General features: G+C 34.6%; 4 protein-coding genes across 6 annotated transcripts in view; 2 read left to right on the top strand and 2 right to left on the bottom strand.

Moving 5' to 3' along the window:
- The first annotated feature begins 373 nt into the window (after positions 1-373).
- LOC120777257 (WD repeat-containing protein 92) lies at positions 374-1,766 on the top strand. Its single transcript, XM_040108456.1, has 2 exons — positions 374-811; positions 874-1,766. The coding sequence occupies exons 1-2, from the start codon at positions 537-539 to the stop codon at positions 1,721-1,723; spliced, it is 1,125 nt and encodes a 374-aa protein (XP_039964390.1). The 5' UTR covers positions 374-536; the 3' UTR covers positions 1,724-1,766.
- LOC120777256 (tetratricopeptide repeat protein 27) lies at positions 1,748-4,764 on the bottom strand. Its single transcript, XM_040108455.1, has 6 exons — positions 4,447-4,764; positions 4,018-4,382; positions 3,686-3,944; positions 3,393-3,630; positions 2,490-3,330; positions 1,748-2,433 (listed from the first exon to the last, which is right to left on the bottom strand). The coding sequence occupies exons 1-6, from the start codon at positions 4,508-4,510 to the stop codon at positions 1,822-1,824; spliced, it is 2,379 nt and encodes a 792-aa protein (XP_039964389.1). The 5' UTR covers positions 4,511-4,764; the 3' UTR covers positions 1,748-1,821.
- A 442-nt stretch (positions 4,765-5,206) lies between these two features.
- LOC120777258 lies at positions 5,207-5,854 on the bottom strand. Its single transcript, XM_040108457.1, has 2 exons — positions 5,650-5,854; positions 5,207-5,571 (listed from the first exon to the last, which is right to left on the bottom strand). The coding sequence occupies exons 1-2, from the start codon at positions 5,683-5,685 to the stop codon at positions 5,245-5,247; spliced, it is 363 nt and encodes a 120-aa protein (XP_039964391.1). The 5' UTR covers positions 5,686-5,854; the 3' UTR covers positions 5,207-5,244.
- A 55-nt stretch (positions 5,855-5,909) lies between these two features.
- Positions 5,910-21,470, top strand: part of LOC120777255 (serine-rich adhesin for platelets) — a 27,528-nt gene continuing 11,967 nt past the window's right edge. The window contains exons 1-4 of one of the 3 annotated variants that reach the window (XM_040108452.1): positions 5,910-6,819; positions 8,082-8,253; positions 15,250-19,839; positions 19,954-20,146. In XM_040108452.1, coding sequence (XP_039964386.1) covers positions 16,302-19,839; positions 19,954-20,146 — 3,731 coding nt within the window. In that variant the 5' untranslated portion in view covers positions 5,910-6,819; positions 8,082-8,253; positions 15,250-16,301. Of the gene's footprint in view, positions 6,925-8,081; positions 8,254-8,903; positions 9,155-15,249; positions 19,840-19,953; positions 20,147-21,470 lie in introns of those variants that run through there. The other 2 variants (XM_040108451.1, XM_040108453.1) reach the window with 2 other exon arrangements.

Raw genomic sequence — 21,470 nt, 5'->3', positions numbered from 1 at the left:
GGCGTATCTTTTCTTTTTAATCATTAGCCAATGGGCTTATCTGATTTAAGTTTTAAAGTCTGATAGATTTAAATTTTAAATTAGCTTTTTATTGATTATTGTAACAAAAATAAAAAACATTTATTTTTGTATGCACGTACGATACATGCATATGTATATCGTAAATTTTTATTCGCAATAAAATTAAAAGTGTTATACAATTACTATTAAACATTCCATAAAAAATAAAGCATAAATCCTATATATAACAAATTTCCAGCTAAAAAATATTTTTTAGAGATTCACAAAAGGGTTAAGACAGCTTTCATAGCAACATATCTGCTTTTGTAAACAGCTGTTATTTTGTTTGTCTCGTCTTATTACATTTCGTAAACAAAATAACCGACTGCAATAACCTCAAAAACAAAATGAACAAACACCATAGTAACCGTGGCGAAATGAATAACTTCAACAAATTTTATTGATGATTTTATTGAACAAACAATTTAAACGAGAAGCAAAAGAACTACGTAACATAAACCAAGAAAGTGAAGGAAATGGATAAACCGCAAATGATCGAGCACATACAACAGAATGTGGACTATACCATTTATGATGTAAAATGGATACCATGCTCTGCGAAATTTGTGGTACTCGGTTCAAAGCCCAATAGCAATGGTATTTTACAAATATACGAGCTGAATGAAGCCAAAGCTGAGAAAATTAAGCAAGTTGTCAAAAAGACCGCTTTCAAATGTGGCACTTTTGGCGCATCCAGCCTGCGTAATCGTCATATGGCAATTGGTGATTTTGAGGGACGTATGCAAGTACTGTGAGTCCATGTAATTATGTTTATTTACAATAAACGCACTGAACTTCACTTTATACTTTCAGTGATTTGGAGCGACCAGATTTGCCGGTGTACAATGTCGAGGCGCACAAGAGCATTATAAATGCGATTGATGCCATTGGTGGCAAGCAGTTGGATTGTGGTGCACCAGAGATTGTCACGGGCAGTCGTGATGGCGCCGTGAAAGTGTGGGATATGCGTCAGGGCTCGGCGCCAGTTGTCGATATTAGCCCGGAGACAGTAAAAGGCGATGGCATAAATCACAATGAACGACGTGACTGTTGGGCTGTCGCTTTTGGCGATAGCTACAATAATGCCGAACGCTGTGTGGCGGCTGGTTACGATAACGGTGATCTGAAACTGTTTGATTTGCGACAACTGGCCGTACGCTGGGAAACAACACTTAAAAATGGCATATGTGGCATTGAATTTGATCGCGCCGATATACCAATGAACAAAATGGGTGTCACTACACTCGAAGGTGGACTGCTGGTATACGATATGCGCACGCAGCATCCAACGAAAGGATTTAGTTGTGTGGAAGAACGAAATGCCGGCCGCAGCGTTGGTTCGAATGGTGTTATAACGGGACCTAAATCAACGGTTTGGGCTATAAGACATTTACCGCAAAACAGAGATGTATTTGTTTCTTGCGGCGGCACGGGCTCTATACGTTTATGGCAGTACGAGTATCCAGAAAAACGGCGCAAAACCGATGCAGATGAAAACGAAATTGGTGTATCGGGTACATTGCATATGTTGCATGCCTCAACGGTATCATCGCAACCTGTACATAGCTTCGATTGGCATCCCGACAAGTTGGGTTTGGCTGTGTGCGGTTCGTTCGATCAGTGTGTGCGTGTTTTAGTGACCACGAAATTAAATTTACTTTGAATAAATATTAGCTGTATTTGAAATACATTTTTTTTTTATTTTAAAATATTAACTTGCATTTTTTCTATACTTAAACACATGTTTAAACTAAAATATTATCAGCTTGCATTCATGCGCTGCTTAACCGTCGCGGTCAGCGTTTCGAGTTGCGCTTTCAATACCGTTAAAGCGTCTTCATTTTCCGGCCACTTCTCATTAACTTTCGCCGTGGCACGTAGCACAGCCTGTGCTGCAAGACGTGCGGAATTCAGTTGTGATGTAATCATAACGTCAGTTTCTTCTGGCGCGTGCACCTTCGTTGCCTCCAAAGACAATTCGCAGGCTTGCTGACACACTTCTATCACTTTGAGCGCATACGGTTGCTTCGTCGCCCACTCCAGCTCTTTGGTTGTATACGCATTCACAGCTTTAACCAGCTTTTGTGCCCTGTTGTGCGGTGTGACAGCAAGTAGTGCTGCCAATTCCCATACTTTCGGTTCGTTGCCATGCTTAATACATTGTTGCGCCATTAAAGTGATGGCTTTCTTACGCAAACGCTCCTGCGTTTGACCTTTGGCGTCAGGTTTGCCTTCCACAATGGCACCAATGGTAACGCAAAGCACCTCCAAGTCCAGATAGCGATCCTTCAACTCGCTGAGACGGTTATAGGCATTCAGCGCGTCTTCAAGATTACACGTATCCACGGAGACAATCATGAAGTTTTCCCAAACCTTTAAAAGTAATATTAATATAAAAGAAAAGCATTTCTCAAAAAGCATGTGCTTACCTTCCAGTTGTTGTAATTACACTTCAGCGATTCGCTAAGCACTTTGTGTGCGCGCAGTTTATCGCCCAATTTTACCAGCGCTTTTGCTAAGTTATTCCACGATTCGAAACCCAATGGCTCGATATGTGTATATGTAATATACGCGTGGACGGCGAGCTCCCAACGTTCCAGCTGTATGGCAGCAAAGCCTAAGCGTAGCCATATCTTCTCTTGTAAGGGATTTATCTCCACAGACTTTTCCAAATGTGGTATGGCTTCTACATACTCTGCTTTACGGAAATAATATGTGCCCCAGTGTGCTTGCGCTCTGCCGCTGGTATGTTTGGAAAACTCCCACGCTGTAGCATAGCAGTTGGGATCATCAATGGCATCGCCGAGCAGGCAGTGCAACAACACTGTGGGCTTCTTCTCCAATTCTTGTCTTATTATTTCGGCGGCCTTATGACGCAATTCCAGCTTTGTATAACATTGAATAACTTCGGCCCATGCTTGTATTTGCAGATAAATATCTAATGCCGTTTTTGTCATACCCAATGACAACAATAACTGGCAAAGCTGCATTTGTACTTGCCATTTGGGTTGTAGGAAGCCAGCAAATGCGTAGGAGAGTCGCTCTGCTAATGTAAATATGGGTCCATCAAGTAATTTAACGGCACCTTCACACTGCTTCCAACTGCGCTCCACTGTGCGCCGCTGATTCGACTCTTGCACACAATTAAGCAGCAAGGCGGATTGGCGTACTTGTAATGGTCCATGTTCCTGATATAAAAGCGTTTTTATATATGGCTCCAGTTCTTCGTCGGCAAGACGATCTTTTGGCTGCGAACGTTTTAGTTGTTTACTATAAAAATATATTTTCCATAATATTGGAATGGATAAAAAATGTATATTAGCAAAATTTACACTTTCGCTAGCACCAAGGCCTGTAATACGCTGGGCAGTGTCATCACCTCGTTATCTTTCGGTTCAATAAAGCGTATACGCTCAAGTCTTGTGTCGTCATCTAAAAGCAGTAACTTGGGTATATTCGTTTTGCCGTTGGTGGCCTGCGCCAATGGCAAATCACTGTTGGTATGTTGCACTTTCAGACAGAGTTGTGGCAGCGGTTTCTGCTGAAACTTCGTGCGCACACCAAGTAATCCTATTTTGAAAACAGTTAATTTGAAGTCTAACAAAATATATTTTAAAGCAAATACCTTCCACATTCAACACTATACCAAAGCGTTGGCATAACTGTTCAAGCACATAGTCTGCTTTTTGTGAACGATGAAAGAGTAAATAACTATTTCCAACCTCTAAGTAAAGTAAGGCTTGCAGCTCCTTATCCTGTATGTTTTCCACATTTTTTAATAGACTTTCAGCTACTAACTTAAGCTGCTCATATAAATTGCCGGTTAACTCATCAATTACACTCTGCTGTATGTAAATTAAACGCATCAGCCACCATTGCAGATACTAAAAGATTAAACCAAAAAGTTGCTTACTATAATTAAGTAATATTATGAAATAAAGTAACTGTTCTACTTACCAATGAGTCCGGCCAATACTGACGTAATAAATCTAGAATTTCTTTTGCTAACACTAACAACTCGCCCAGTTTGACATTTGGATTTATTTCTTCACCATTTTCCATGAGCCGCTTAAAAGGATCATATTCTCCTAACGCTTTTGTTTGCATAAAATTGCTAAACTCCTCCAGTTGTTTAAAGGGCCCTGTAAAATTGTTTTGCACGAACAGGAGTGTCAGCTCAACAGCATGACAAAGTAGTGTATCCGCTGTTTCTAGATTTGGCTCCGTTGTTTTGTTAACACTCCAATTATCTAAAATGCTTTGTAAACGCGTCGTTGTCCATTGACAATACCAAAGCTGACGCAAAGCTTCTGTGGGCAAATCTGTTAGCAAGAGATAAGGCTATTAAGTGTCTTACATGTAAAGCAAATTGTTAGAAAAAAATACCTTCCAATTTAATAATTTCATTGAAATTGCACAAATGATACACATTGAATGGCTCAGCACTCATTTCCAAATCTTATTTTATTTGGTTTTTTTGGAATACGCTCAAATAACAAAGTTTGGAATGTCGCACGTGCGTTTTGAAACGTTTGTTTTCGTTTAATTTTTTTCAGCCGAATGCATCCAAATCAGCTGATATGTATGTTGGAGAACATTATGACAACAGAAATCGAGAACTGTCTATTTTAACCTTTGTTATATGGGTAACTTTTATTAGTGCAAATTAAATTTTTTTACAAAAAAAAAAAAAAATCGAAATTAATGAGATCATTTATTTTCATATAACATTTATAAAACTAACAAATCAAAATGATAAGAATGAATAATATTTAGCTTTTACCTATATATTAAATATATAACGCTTGTTTGAAAAATTACTTAAGATCATGTTGCTAATCACTTCAGTATAATGGAAAATAAATTAATGAAAACTAAAACAATAATGTTCCTGAATTTTTTTACCTATACTGATTATTTAAATGACTAAAGAAATTTACATATGTGTAATTCATGTATGCTTCTCTTAAAAATTTACTATTAATATTCTACTAACGCTATGAAATTATCTTGGTTTAAATATCTCTCGGAAATTACTTGTTCCATTATTTAGCTAAATTTATATAAATAAGATTTTTAAAATTAACTTTGGTGACACACAGATTAAAACGTATTTAAGTTCTTTGAATTTTTCCTTAAATATGTGTGGCTTTCACTACAATACATCAACTGATGTACGCGGCACTAATCAAATCGAAATGCAGCAATTACTTCCATAATAAGATTACGGTGTCTGCAATCATCTATTCCAAATAACTGCAAATCCAAATATGTCAACTCTAAGAACTGTTCTAACTCAATATTATGCTCCGCAAACATATCCATATAAATTTCCAAACCAACACTTGCTAGTAGGGCATATACACTGAGTGTTTCATTTAGGAAGCTGCTGCTAAAATTGGACTCTGAAGCATCAAGATTTATTTGTCCTAACGCGTTTTTTAAAAAGTCCACATCTTGTGACTGCTGTAACTGCATCATTTCACTGCAATAACTGTCGAGCCGTGCGGTCTGGAGTAGAAAGATAAAAACATTCGTGTGATATATACATATGTACATACATAACTTATTTTTATTTGCACCCCTCACCTGCGACGTATTCATCAATGTTGGATTGTTTGCCATTGTAATTATTTGCAATGCTTTGTCGTGAACTTAAAATGTATAACTAACAGGTTGATGTATTAAATGGATTTGAAGAATGTAAAATCAGGTAAAATGACAACAAAAACAAAAATAAAGGTTACCACAGTTATTGACTATTTCTATGTCGGAAAAATAAAAGTACTCGTAGCTTACACAGCAGACTTTTTACTTTATGAATTTTGGGGCTTCCAATTTATAAATAGTTCTCTTTATTTAAATTATATTTATTTTTTTTTAATAAAGATAAAGTAATTTTTAGTTAAATTTTTTTAGCACATTTCTATATATTATGTGGCAGCATTCTGCACGTGTTTCCGAATACAAATTTCAAGTTAGAACCGCTATACCAAAAGCCGTTATATAAAATAATATTTCTATTGTACAATATTATTGACACACAACAATTTAGTTATTGTTAATATTATTTATATTTTATTGTACAATGCCTTTTAGTACTTATAGCTTATTATACTGTTCCCTTGAATACATTGAATTGAAATATGCTTATCTATCTGATTATTGAAATTGCCTCAAATTTTACTTGCCTAAAAAATATTGCACAGTAACAAAATGCGTCATTGTAGAATTTCTGATTTAATTCTTCATACATATATAGTATATTCTATCTATCTACCGCTAAAGCCTTAGCAAATTCAACCATTTAAATATGAAACAGCTAATATGCTATGATGTACACCTAGAGCAACGCCGAAAGCAAGAGACAGTAATAAGTACAATATTTTGAAATATACTATTCATGAGACAACTGTTCTGCCATCTTGTAACGAGTTGTGTACACTGCATGTTAGAGTGAACGAAAAAGTATGACAACTATTAATATAGCGTGAACGAATAGTGCGTAGTAGGCAGGTATGAATTTGGAAGTAGCGAACGGTGCGTTTCAACGCTGTGGCCGCCATTTATTGAATTCTCTGTGTGAAGTTCAGCCGTGAGCAGACGTGAAAAACTTGTACACATTTTCCAAGTGGGAAAATTGTGGTAAAATCTTAAAAAAATATTATAAAAAGTTGATAAAAAATAAGTGTTTAGTGCGCGCTTTACGAAATGACAAAAATAATGTAGAAATACGTGGTTTAAACACGTAATTTCGAGGTTAAAAATTTTTTCTATGCGAAACTCGCTATTAAAGCCAGTCTCGCTTTATTCGCCAATACTAAATAATTAGTGAAAAACGAATTTAAAATCCTAAAAGTGACGGTGTGTGTTAACTTTAATTAAACAAACTATTTTTTAAAACTTTGAAATCTTTAAATAGTACAGAAAGCAAATATAGAATTTCTTTTAGTTTTCTTTGCATATAGAAAGGGAAGTAAGAGAGTAAAGTAACTAATAGGGAAATTGAACGAAAAATATGCGAACGAATAGCCGATTTGCAACGAGTAAATTGTGTTGTGTTTTTGCTTATTGAAATAGAGTGCGGAAACGGAGGGTACTTAGAATTAGGCACAGAGAAAATACAGGATTTAAAAGAAATAAATATGTATATGATGAATAGTAATGTATTCGTTTGACGTTAGTTTTCAATTCTAATTAAATAGTACCCAATATGGCGAAATAAAATTATGCCAATTATCGTCAATTTCATGTGAGTTTTATTGCTCTAACTCTAATCATTGATATATTTTGTACATATGTATATATGATAGAAAAATACCAAAATTAGAAAACTAGGAAATCTAACATACTACAAACGTTTGCTTGAAACCGAAATCCAATTGGTATTTTCATTTGGGCATAGGCGCACGTCGCAACGGATGTACATCCATACACACATATGTAGGTGTGCATCCGCAAATATATGATTTTTCTGTGAGCGTACGAGACAACTGGATGTCTTTCATATAGATATATACGTATATATATGAACATTTATGCCAACATATAAAATATATATATGCATATAGTATTTGGACTGAGGGATATACAGGGCTCACGTAGAATGCTTTGAACATTTAAAATTGCAAGTTTGCCTATGTGTAGCAGTATAGGGTGCTATTTTAATGAAGAAAAAAGTACAAACGCCAGAAAGAGAAAAATCTCAAAATATGTTAATGCTTTTGTTCCATCGTGGTGTTCGCTATTCGGTGAACATTACAATATATTAACATGAATTGATTGCGAGCACCTCGCCACTATTGTATTGACGTTGCGCCAACTACAAATTTCTCCCTTTTACATATATTTGCAATGGCGAAATAATTGAATATCAAATTTTAATTCTTAATTTAATTTTTAAATATTACTGCTAAAAGGTGCATTTTGTATATCATAGGTATCCATTTGTAAGAAATGGTTTGTTTATATTAAAAAAATTATATTTGTAATGAAAAATTTTGTTTATAAAAATAAATCAGTTTACAAGTGCATTGCGGAATTTCCAAAATATTAACTGAACTAAAAATCATATTGTGAATTGAATAATGAACTGTGTAAAAGTTCATATTATATGGAATGTGACTTGATTTCATTGAAAATATTTTTTTAAATGAACTGAAATTTAAACCAAGATTGAAAATGCATATTAAGGTAAGTTGATTCGTACATTGTACTATAATATAAAAATATATATGCATATAAAACGCTGTTTTTCCTTAATTTCATTTGTAAGCATTTTTACGAAAAAAAATTATTTACAATTTTGTTCCAATTTCAAAGATTATGGTATACCACAATTTTGCTGCCATACGTACAGAAACAAAATTATGTATTCTGCTGACTGCATTCGTCCATCGACATAAGTATAACGATGTTAATTTGCAATGCACTTCATTGCATGTTCTATATTCATGAAAAAAATTGTGTATGGTTGTTTGGTTTCACCAATTTTAAATCGTAAATTTAGTTTAATTGAGATATTTATAGCTATCGAAATTTTCGCTTTGTAAAAATGCGCGCTCTTGTCTGAAAACGTTTGAAATATCGAGTGTTTTTTTTTTAATGGGTAGCCATTTTTAATTTGTATTCGTTGTTATACGTTTCTCCTATCTTTCTTGGTTGCTTACAGCCATCTCTTTTTCATAAGAATTTAAAAAAATGGCGTCGGATTTTGTTTCTATCACACAAATTGCCTAAAGCCTAGAATTTAGTGCTGTTCAATAAGCCATCTCGTTTTAACATTTTTGATGAAGTATGTATTTGTAAATACAAAATATTGTTCTTATTACACTTGTGTAAACATACCAGCTAGATTTCTCGTTGTAAGGTTTTTGGTGTATACTCTTTTGTAGTTGGTTAAGTTGGCTGTGAACGCAATTGTCAAAAGCAAAAGTTGAAAAATTTCAGCAGAGCACTGCGAAAGAAATAAGCAAGCTCAAGCTGCCATATTAAGGCAAGATTTTTGGAAAATTGTGAATTAATATAGTCAAATGAGTACTAATTGGCAAAAAGTTTTGTCGTTAGTATAAATATTGTGTTTTATTTAAAAAATGTGAGTATAATGTTCAACTATAATAGGAAACTATTGTGTATAAAAATGTGCTATTTCCGTGCAATTAATAAGATTTGTATGTGTACACATTATGTATGTGTAAATGCGCAATGATACAAATTAAAATATAAAACTAAGTATGTGGTTAACTAAATTTAATTTGATTTGTGGCAGCGCTTTAAAATTGATAATTGATATTGGGGAAAACGTTGTTAGTGGGTACACATTTGCGCGAGTGACCCACTGCTAAGATGAGAAAGTGCGAACAATTGGAGCTAATGTCGATGTGATTTTATTTTTTTTTTTAATTACATTTATTATTTTGCAGTTAATGGATACAAATATTTAGTTTAAACAAAATTAAATACAATAAAACTTCTGGAAAATTTCGTGAAAACTACAATATTCTATGTTCAAATTAGATATAGTTATACGAAAACTCTCCCACTATTCCTCTACCATGTCGTTTCTAGAATGTGTAGATAAATTTAAATTATTTTTGTATTGCTTTATTAACCCACAATCATTATATTAGTAAACAAAGAGTTAGTTTAATAAATTTGTTACATCATCAAACTTCAAGCTAGATAGCTTGTCAATTTTTTTTTTTTATTAGGCAAAGTCTATTTCCTACGACGTAGAATTTCAGTGTTTTCATTCTTAGCACGCTCGCTCGTTTTATTCGTCCATTTTACTCGCTATAGTGCGCCATATTGAAATTTGCGATAGCTATATGTTCGCTCAATTATGTAAGAGCGAATAAACAATATACCACTAGTCTCAATGTGGCTGTGTTTTGACTACGTTTGCTTTGCATACATTCGTATGGCCAATTTGCCTTTGTTTTGCTTTTCTTCGTCGTTTGAGCATATTTTATACCACATTCCCTTTCTGCCGTGTACTGCTTGAAGTTGGCTGCAGTTTTCAATTAGAACTCACAGCTATATTTATCTCGCCTTTTACCAAAATAAATGTATTAGTTATCCTTGTCATCCATTATGTTATTTATTATTTTTCTTTTATACATATTTTATTTTTCTGCTGTTCTCTTCTGCTTGGTTCTTTCTTGATGGTGTAACGAAAGCAAAAGTTGAAAAACGAGTTCTGTATGCCATATGTAGAATATTCGTAAAAAATGTATTAACTAAATATTGCGAAATTTTACGAATATACCCCTAAACGAAGTTTTGAGATAATTAATATTTCTATTTAATGCGCGTAAATTGTATATATAATGGGTATGTGTTGAAAAATATATGCAATAAATTGTTATATGCAGTATACATATGTAGCTCTAAAAATTGTAAAAAAATATATATTTGTATTGTATACAAGTTTTGTGGTATATCAGTTCGTTCACATTTTTGACATTTTCGGCAAAACATAAATGTATGAAGACGTTTAAAAATATTTTTCATATAATATTCCCTTTAACGAAATTAGCTACAGTGTAAACGTGGCATAACGTATAAGTAATTTTTGTTTTTTTTATAGCTGCAGAATATCAATTACATTTTTTTTTCTATTAATTTTTACAATTGTTTTCTTTGAATTTTAAATTATTTCTACATTAGACACCTACTGCATCGATTTTACGCATCGTCGGCACGATTGTTTTAACAAACTTATTTTTGAATTAATACATACATATGTACCTACATATGTATGTACATACCTACTTACATATGTGTACAAAAAAAGGTGCTATAAGGCAGTCAAGAGGCTAAAGAAATCAGAGACATACAAGAAAATGTAATTAACATAACAAATAATTCATTATATTTGTATATGTAGGGGTTATAGGTTCGTTTTACATACGCCATACCGCTTTAAAATACTACATTTATTATTCTACTTGTGAAAACATTATTAAAATGTTTGGTATACATATGTATGTACGTATGTAGTTAACATAGTATATGTGCTGTGCTGCGAATCATATCTGTCGCCCCATTTCCTGTCTAAATCTAAATGGTATATGCATACATACATATGTATATGTATGTAATGTGTACTTATGCTGCATACCCATACAACTAATTGAATAAACAATAATGTATGTAGAAGTAATTTTTAGTTGAAATTCATATACAATATTATTTCTAAGCTGACTAATAGATTGCTCTGCATTTTGTTGTGTTTTCATAAAAATAGTTGTATGTCTATGCTATGAGCACCCTTTTCACTCGTCAGTTATAAATCATTCGGATTTGCTTCGCTTCATTCAAATTATACGGAACCTTTAGGTTGGTATAAATAAAAGTATGGATGTATGGAAATCTATGCACGTACTAATCTAAGCTTCACAGTTTTCGATTTTACTGATCGTCAATTTCAAAAAGTGAATTAAAATAGGAATAAATTATACAAGGTCTTACATTATGATGATTTGATGATACTGAAACGAGGTTATTTATAAGTGATACATTTATGCATGTGTGTATAAAGTAGTATGTGGGTGGGTGGGCGCTTATTTACAACATTTGCATTACTTACGTTCATTTAAACCTAGCTATATGCGTCATGTCTGGCTCTCACACAAATAAATTACAATTAATCAATTTTAATATCTTTTAACACCGTAAATATTTTCGAGATAACAAACTGTGTTCAGCACTAAGAAGAAAGCACAAATTCTTGGGCATTCAGATATAATCTAATATGACTTTTTGGTAAAGTATGCTTTTCATAAGTGGTTCATATTTTGTGATACAACATACATACATATTTGTTCACTAAAAATTTTAAAACTATTTCTATGTATAAACAAACTTTGCGCTAATACACAAATTAATTGGGAGCACATATTTTGAACAAAGCATTTTATGAAGTTCACTAAGAATAGCATGGGAGAAATACATAAGTGGCCTAATACAGGTTACACTAGATCAAGGTGAGATGTAGACCTTGGTCAAATATATTCATATAAATATGCTTATGTGTGCGTGCGTACTTAGTTTAAATAAATTTAATTGTTATAATCCACTACATACATATATATGTATGTATGTAAATACTAAATCCAAATTTCTCATGCTTTATGAATTATTCTTTCAAAGATTTTGTAATATTTGCGTAGGTGCTAGATGAAATTAAAGTATATTACATGATATTGAATATCTCTTAGTGTTAAAGTTTCTAATTGTAAAACAGCAGTCCGAAGTATGCATTTGCACTTTAAAAACAAGCATTTCTCATAAGCTCACTGAAATACACAATTCGTTAGAGACAAACCATTCGTTGTGTTATAGCTGTGTCTAATTTGATATTTTTAGGCATTGAAATTTGTCGTATCACTTTTTGTGTATCCATTTTTTTCTTTATATGCAACGAAAGTTTAAAAATAAATTTTTATTGCTGTATGAAAAAAGTTGCTTTTGCAACAAATTCATTAAACCAAGATGAGAACAGGGCGCTATCAAGCTACGATAAGTGAAATTTTTGTTTTTGCCAAAAAAAACTCGCTACTAGTATATTGGCGGTGAAACTTACGAGCTACCGGCCATTATTGAATAATATAATGTGTAATTGTAGTATGCGAATAGAATTGCATATAAATGAAAAAGAATCTGTGAGGCAGCAAAGCAAACATTTGACACAAGAAAGAGAAGAATGGGAAATAACAGCGCAAAGAAAAATGTCTGCATTTGATGCACATACACACATATTCAAAAGTATTTGTATGCATTTCTGCTGACTTTAAGTCATTGGCAACTATTTACTACGGCGGCGGTGAATGGTGTTGAGGGAGTGGGCCAAAGAGGTGAACGAACAACATTGCATCGATGGATCGAAATGAGAAGACGGCAGCCGCTGACGTTGTTGTGTTGCAATCGCCGTACATGTTATTCGTAAAGTAAACAAAACGCCATAATAGCTTTGTTGGCAAGTGCCGCAAACTGACTGGGCCTGTGGCTGGGCAAACTAGCTAGCTGGTTGTGAAGGCTTGCCAGCTGCTAATATTGCTTAGTTGTTGATTGCCTGCAAAAAAATCTATTTATTTATATATCATTATTTTGCACAGCTTTTTGTTTGATCTTGGTTGCTAATCAATTTTGTAGACTTCGTTTTACATATTATTTAATTATTTTTCATCGCTTTTACTCAATGTACATACTTGTACATATGTCTGCTTGAATAGGCCTAAACAGATGATAAAAGGGCTTGAACGTTCGTTGTGAAAATGTGTAAATTATAATTACTGCCTTTTTATCATATTTATAGTAAAATTGATAAATAGCAAGCCTGTGAATTTACGTATGTATGTAATATAATTCAAATCATATTGATTTCTTATTGTTATCGTAGTTTTACTGTATCACGTAGCCCATAGTAATGGGCTGTCCTAAATAATATTAATTCTTAGATTATTTGTATTTATAATTTGTGCATAATACCAATAAACGTATTGGTATATAACGTTCCCCTCCTTTAGGCAAATCGCATATGGTTTTTTTAGCGCATGCATAGAAAATTTACTTTTTTTAAATTTAATTTTTGTTGATATTGCTGGAGCATGCGCCAACCACCCACCCATAAGAATATTTTCTTGCGTTGCTTTTAGCGAAAGATACGAAGGCTTGTCTTATCGAGCGCATATGAGATGAAAAGGTGTGTTCTTACATTTATTCGAAAAAAAAAATCATAAATCAAATGAAGTAAGAAAGAAGGCCTGAATACACATATTTATTTTATATGGCTTTATAGATATTTTGCTATATCTATTTTTTGTGGGACTTTATTTTCACTACCTTTTATATATGTACATATGTATGTATATGTATTATTATGTAGTTATTATCGAAATCACATACCTGCTTTATGTATAGTATATTGAATATTAATACTAATTATCAATTTTTTGGACAATTTAAATCGACATACATACATATACATACATATATTCGTTTTTTTATTGCCTATAAGGGAATATTATTTAATTTAGCCCATCCATTTTTAATTTTCCAACAAAATATATTAGCTTCTTAAACCACAACATATGTAATTAGGCGCGTATATTCTTCCCCTCCCGAAAACTTCTTATATTGCTTTGATTGTCAGTGAATGGTGCAACTCGGTTAATTGTCTATCTTACTAAAGGTGTTATGTAACAGGCGCAACTGTGTTGGATTTCTGTGCATAGAAGGTGCAACTAATATGTGGTATATAGTAAATCTCAATATGTGCTCAATAATTTCAACTTGTTTTATATTTTTTTGTTGGCATACCTATTATAATTATGCATTCTATTTTTTATTGTCTTCCACTGCATATTTATACCTGTTATCATATATTTGCTTATTTTTTATATTGAACTTACTATGTTTGCTATTCCTTTGGTGTTATATATTTTCTTTTATCTTTATACAATTTGCAGTGCACACTATCTGCCTCATTCTCAACTATACGTTTTCCAGCGTCACATCGCTTTCGCAGCCATATCTTAATGGAATCAATAAAATTGTGTGTATTTTGTTTTGCTTGTTACTTCTTTACTTGCACTGTTTTTCGCCCAATATTCGTGGCATTTCACTGTTGTTTTTCACGCTTTCTTGACACTTGGCATTCTGCGTTATTTATTATTATTGTCTTCTTCGTTTTAGCCAAGTTTTTATTGTTTCTTTTAGCTACCATTTCGTTTCTTCTATATCACAATCTACTGCATGTATACCTACCTGCATGTATATGTTGTTACATATGTACGTACATATTAGAGTTTGTACTTCTTACGTTCTTTTTTCCTACTGACATTTCTGTCTAGTTTTTAACCAAGCTCTTTCGTTTATAATTTTTTGTATAGATTTTTTAACTTCCCCCCAAAAAAGCACATACAAAACATTAAAACGGTCTCCAATTATAAATAAATATCCGTTTCTAGGGGACTTCAAAAGTTCAACATGACATTAATGTTGCTCTTTCAACTCTTTATCGTTTCGTTTATTATGTATAACATATTTTCGTTGACGTGTGGGTATCTTTGTAAGAAAAAATAAAAATATCTCGTACTATTCAAATTTTTTTGTATTATAAATAGGTTATTAAATATACTATACATACATATATTAAGTTTTTCATCACATTTTCTTTACTTACAGTTAATCTGCAACATAATAAACATACAACGAGTAAAACCGAAACTATTCCTAAAACGATATAAGTGAAGTAATTTACTAGTCTAGAAGGCAAATTAAGTGAACTGCATAGTTTGGTACTGAAAATAACGACAGTGGAATCGCCAAAAATAAAACGACGCTTCAACCGCAAACCAAGGAAGCGTAAACGGAATCGGAATTCTAAACGCGAACGCAATCACAACATAAATAACGCAGGTTACGTTCGAAAGGAATTGGTTGTGTGACGATTTCTTTTTAAATACAAAATTCCACGGAAAATTAAACCCACTCGCGACAAATCGAAATTTACTAAAATCTAGCAACAGTTGTCGCATTTACTTGGTAGCTACATACCTGAATTGATTATTAAATAATTTGCAGTGTTTGAGCCGAACGCTAGGTGTAAAAGTGCACTGTGTTTTTAATTGAGAGCAATCAGCAGTTTAGTGATGTCCCCTGATGTAATGGCTTACAATGTAATGTTCAGAAAAATTAGATATTCCCGCAACTACGAAGCCAAAAACGTTTGTCTAATCACAACAATCGTATCAGCACATCTAGCAGCAGCAGCAGCAACAAAAGCAATTTCAAATACCTTCTATAAAGCTTTTCAACTAATTGGAACAACAACCACCAGTCACTACAAGGATTACATCAATAGCAAACATCTAACACTTTGTTACGCATTAAGCCCCCATGTGGGTGGGGGACCGCCTCCAACAGCATCGATAGGATTAGCGCCTGGTTTAAATAATGATAATAGTTAAGTGAGCGAATTTCGAAAGCGCAGAAGTCTAAATTCGAATACATGCTCTATTAGCAGAATCAATTATTTTGATGAAGAATTAAGGTGGTGTATTGAACACAAACAAAAATCGTTTACAATAAATATTATTTGCCTTGAATTGCGCGTTAAAATAAAACATTACTACTTTTTTGATAATTTTTTTTTGGAAGTTTCAAATATTTGTTGCAAGTTCTGATGCCAGACGCATTCCTAAAACCAAAACAATAGTTGTAACATTGCTTAGCGAATGATGCCATTGCAATCGTCTGGTATAATTGTCGTAGAGAAGCCAACAACAGCAGTGACAACACAATCAGGCAGCGGAACAACAAGCGGCGTGGTAGCGGCGACAACAAATTTAGCCACGCAACAGTCGCATCCACAATTTTATCAAACAAAACAGACTAATACAACAGCAAAGTCAGCAACAACAACCATTGGAAAATATTACGAATATTATGGTGCGAATGATGTGCGACAGCCGCAACAACAACAACAGCAGCAGAAACAGCTACAACATAATGTTGCTGGCAGCAACAGCAACAGTAGTAGTAGAAGCCAAACACAGTTGCCACTAATGCGACGTGCAGTGCAGCGCAGTAGCAGCAACAGCAATAATACTATTAATAAGTGTAACAACAATACTATAACGACAACAGCAACAACGGGAGGAGCAACGAATACGAAAATCAAACATATTAATGTAAAGCAGCAGCAACAGCCGCAAACAATACAGATGAATCAACAACAACACCAACTTATACAGCATACCACAATCCAGCAGCAGCAGCATCAACAAATTCATCAGCAGCCACAACAGCTGGCCACACAGCTGCAGTCTAGCCAGCCTAAGCAGCAACAGCAACATGTGCAAAAGCAACATCAGCTGTCACAACAAATGCATACACAACAGCAAAAGTCGCAGCAACAAACGCAGCCACAGCAGCAGCAGCAGGTGATACAAGTAAGCGAAGAATTTATTGAGCAAGCGGCTGCTTCGGGTGCCACCAATATGATGATATCCACCACAACCGGTGAGGTGCTAAACCCACAAATCTTCAAAATCGTTACTACAGATGGCACCACCGGCAACATGATAATCGATGGTGGCAGCGCTACAGCTGTCGGTGGCGGTGGTCAATCGAAAGTGTTGCTTAGCAATTTAACCGTGTTGGCCAAGCCGTCACCCAACACGCAGGGCACAACGGCAACATCGGCGCTGAGCGTTGGCGCAACTGGTGGCTTACCCACGCAACAACAGCAGCACACCATAAGTGTTAGTAGCGGGGGTCAAGCACAACAGGCACAAACTATAAATTATATGAGCACCAAAAACTTGTCATATTTAACCACAGCAGCAGCAGCGGCCACACCAATTACCACTGGCGGTGGTAAGACGCCAAAATATACCGTTACAGGCACATATAAGACGGGAGTAAAGCAGCAGCAGCAACAGTTGAACTCCACAACATATATACAACAGCCGCAGCAGTCGACGGGGCAAAACGCTTCACAGGGAGCGCAGCAGACACAGCAATTGTATCAAAAGCTGTCCGTGCCACGCCACGTACAGATGGTGACACGTGTTGTGCAACAGCCAACGGCGGCTGGTTCGTCGATGACAACAAACACAGGACAACAACAGCAATCACAACAGCAGCAGCAACAACATACACAGATGTTGGTGCAACCTGTTGTGGGTGCGCAAAAGTATTTGAGCAGCAGTGCAACAACGAAAAGTGTCAGCGTTGCCGGCAGCGGTGGCAACATGTTGAAGAAGACGAATAGCTTAAAGGTGACGCATGGTAATAGCAAAGTTTTGAACAACCTGCAAATGCAACAGACACCGGGTGTCAAGACTACCTATATAACACAGCAGCAGCAACAACAGTATCAATTGCATCAGCCGCAATACCAGAGTGGCGCTAAAGTGAAAACGTCCAAGTTACTCAAACAATACAATAATGTCATTAACAATAACAGCAATGCCAGTAGCGGCGTCAATATGTTGCAGCAGCAATCACTGGGCACCTACACAATAAGCAACAGCGGCGGCAGCCACAAACTGCAACCGACCACAACAAAAGTGACTAAAATGGCCGGCGGAAAATATGCTACGCACCAAACGCAGCTGCAACACGTCACAACTTTGCCACAAGGCACACATCTGCATCACAAAACCTTGCCACAACAACAACAAACGCAGCAGCATCAATTCTCGACCGGCAACAATAATGTGGTCACACTCGCAACGGGCGCTGGAAATAGCGGCAGTGGAAGTGTTGCCAACAACTCTAATAATACAATAAAATTTGTAAATTCCACACATGCCACGGTAATACAGCAACATCAGACGCAAACATTGCCCGTACAGCAGCAACAGCAACAGACTAAAGTGACATTGCGTCAGCATGCGCAGCAGCAGCAATTGCAATTTGTCGATGCACCAACAACAACAAACATTGTTAAGGACAACAACAGCAGTAATACTATTTACCAGCAGCAACCGCAAACGCAAGCTGGCAATAGCAACAGCAATGCCAGCGCACAATCGTTGATGAACGATGATATAATGGTCGTCAATGGCACGCCCATGACAGACGAGGTGTCCGCACGCATACTGCAAAGCATGGCCCAAAAATCATTCAGCAATCAACAACGCTATCAGCAGCAGCAACACCAAACAAAGGTTGCCGCGATGCCACCACCGCCGCAACAGCAGCAACAGCAAATTGTGATACAACATACTTCACCGACGTCAGTGTTGCTCTCCCCCAAAGAATATCCACTATATAGCGGTAATCAATTGTCTGCCCAACAGCCGAACCAACACGGCAGCACGGTGCAACAACAACAATTGTCTGCATCACCAAACATTAGCACACAATACACGAATCCAGTGCAGCATCAGACTCCTGCCTCAGCAGCCACCACTTATTTGTCAAACTCGGCCGCCAATGGCGGTGCCGTTTACGCAACAATGCCCACATCAGGCGCCGCCAATATCGGACGTCAAACGCATAGCGCACCCGGCAGTCGTACACACTCTTTGGAGCGCAACAAGTCATATGAGGCCAACACAACAATTACACGCAAATCCGCTGCGGATTACTACAAATCCAATAGCAATAGTAGCGGCGGTGGCGCACGTGGTCATCATCATAGCAGCACACATGGTGCACATGCGTTATCGGCAAGCATATCCAATATACCGCTTGATACACAACAACAACAGCAACACTCTTCAGCGCAAATAATACACCTGCAAACGCTGAAGACATCGCTAGCAGCCACTAATGCAACACTGGCGAATAGCAGCTACACAATCGCCACAAATAGTGCAGCCTCCGCTGTCAACACCAATGCAACAACTGATGACGAAGATATCATTGGTGAAGAGGTGCGACCGACGCCAGTGAACACGCAAGATCTGCGTTTGCGCATCTTGCACGCCGTACAGCAGGATCATACCTACGCCAATGCCATGCCCACGCATCTCTCGGCTGCAGAGTCTGCAAAGAGCGTTGGTGGCCCGCAAGCGGCTGGCAACGCCGCACACATGGGCAAAGGGGGCATCACATCGAATAGTACAATGTTAGCGGGTGCTGCATCGCAGTCGCAGTTGCAGTCGGCACTGGCCGCCAATTCGGCCGGGGGCAGTCAGCAGTGGTCACTGGGCGGCATTGGTGCTACTGTGGCGGCGGCGGGACAAACGGGCCTGGGCAATATGCTGCCCACGCCGCCATCAAGCGGTCAATCGACATATACTTTGCACGGGCAACAAAGTGAGTAGCACGAGCGCATTAATAAAGTTATTATTATTATTTGTAAATTACTGAAATTCAAATTATTTTACATTTTCCATAAAAATTATTTACAATTTTCTCTTTACTCCGCAGTACCCCGCATGCAACAGGATGATGATGCTCATTCGGCCATCAGTAACGGTTCGCGCGTTGCTACCGGCGATATTGATCCTGGGGAAGAAACCGAAACTGCACCCGAAGCCGAAGCTGAAGACGATTCGGTGACGCGTTGTATCTGTGATTTGACGCACGACGATGGCTATATGATATGCTGTGATAAGTGCTCGTAAGTACCGTAGTATATTATGTTATTTATTAGAACAGTATTTTTTTATTAAATTTGTGGTTTCAAAATTTCAACCCAAATAAACCGCGCTTTATTTTATATTAGTTTGCTTTTATACTATTTATGAAAATTAAAATTTGTATAATTTACTATTTTTAGCGTTTTTTCAATTAATGTGTTATATTTTTGAATTTTTAAATATATAGTAGTTTTCCAAATGAATTTTTTTATTAATTTTTTAATATACATATTTGAAAATTTTTTTCTATATTATGTTTTTAATATCTCAAATTTTGTTAAAATTTCGAAATCGAAAAATTCTCTTAGTGTTTTAAATTTTACTTTTTTTTATTAATTTTCTCATATACATATGTATTTTAATTTTTTTAAATTTAATTTCATATTTTTTGAGTAATTTAATTTAATTACTTATATTTTTTAAATTTAAATTTAATTTCTTAATATACATACATATGTAAATACGTTTTTGGTACTTAGAATTTATTAATGAATATATATATATATTATTTTATGAATACCTTTTTTTAATGTTTTTTTTTTATTTATTTTGTTAAATTTTTCTAATTTAGTATTTCTTTTACATCTTTTTATATTCGTTTAGTTATTTATTTTTTTAAATTCAATATCTTATAATTTTAAACTTCGCTTTTTAAATTAATGTACAATTTAAAAAAAATTTCAACTTTTTTGTACTTTTTTATACATACATAAATATGTTTTTAATTAATATTTTTATTTTTTTTTCTTATTTTGAAAGTCATTAGATTTTTTTTTTATTTTTTTTTTCAATTAATATTTTCATACTCTTTTTTTTATTTTTTTTTAATTAATATTTTCATACTCTTTTATTTATTTTTTTAATTTCTTATTTTTTGGAATTTCTTATTCATTGTTATTTTTATTTTCTTAATTTTTTAATGTAATTTACTATTTATTAAAATTTTTAATTTATATTCATTTAATTCTGTATTTTTTTATTTCTTATACTTTTATGTTTAAAGTTATATTATATAAATTTTATGTACCTTTTAATAAAATTTCGATTTTTTGTACTTTAAAATTTTTTATACATATTTTTTTTAATTACTATTTTCTTAAATGTTTTTTATTTATTTTCATATTTTTTTTAATTCTATTAGATTTTTTTTTTCATATTTTTTCTAATAAAATATTTTCTTAATTCTTTTATTTACTTTCTGGTGCACATATGTATATTTGTTTTTTATTTAGTATTTTTATTTGTTCAATTTTAATTTCTTATTTTTTTGGTTTTTTTTAATTTTTGAATTTTAATAATTTAATT

Source organism: Bactrocera tryoni, chromosome 5, assembly GCF_016617805.1.
Source record: "Bactrocera tryoni isolate S06 chromosome 5, CSIRO_BtryS06_freeze2, whole genome shotgun sequence".
NCBI classification, from domain to species: domain Eukaryota; kingdom Metazoa; phylum Arthropoda; class Insecta; order Diptera; family Tephritidae; genus Bactrocera; species Bactrocera tryoni.
This window is presented reverse-complemented; position numbering and strand designations above follow the sequence as displayed.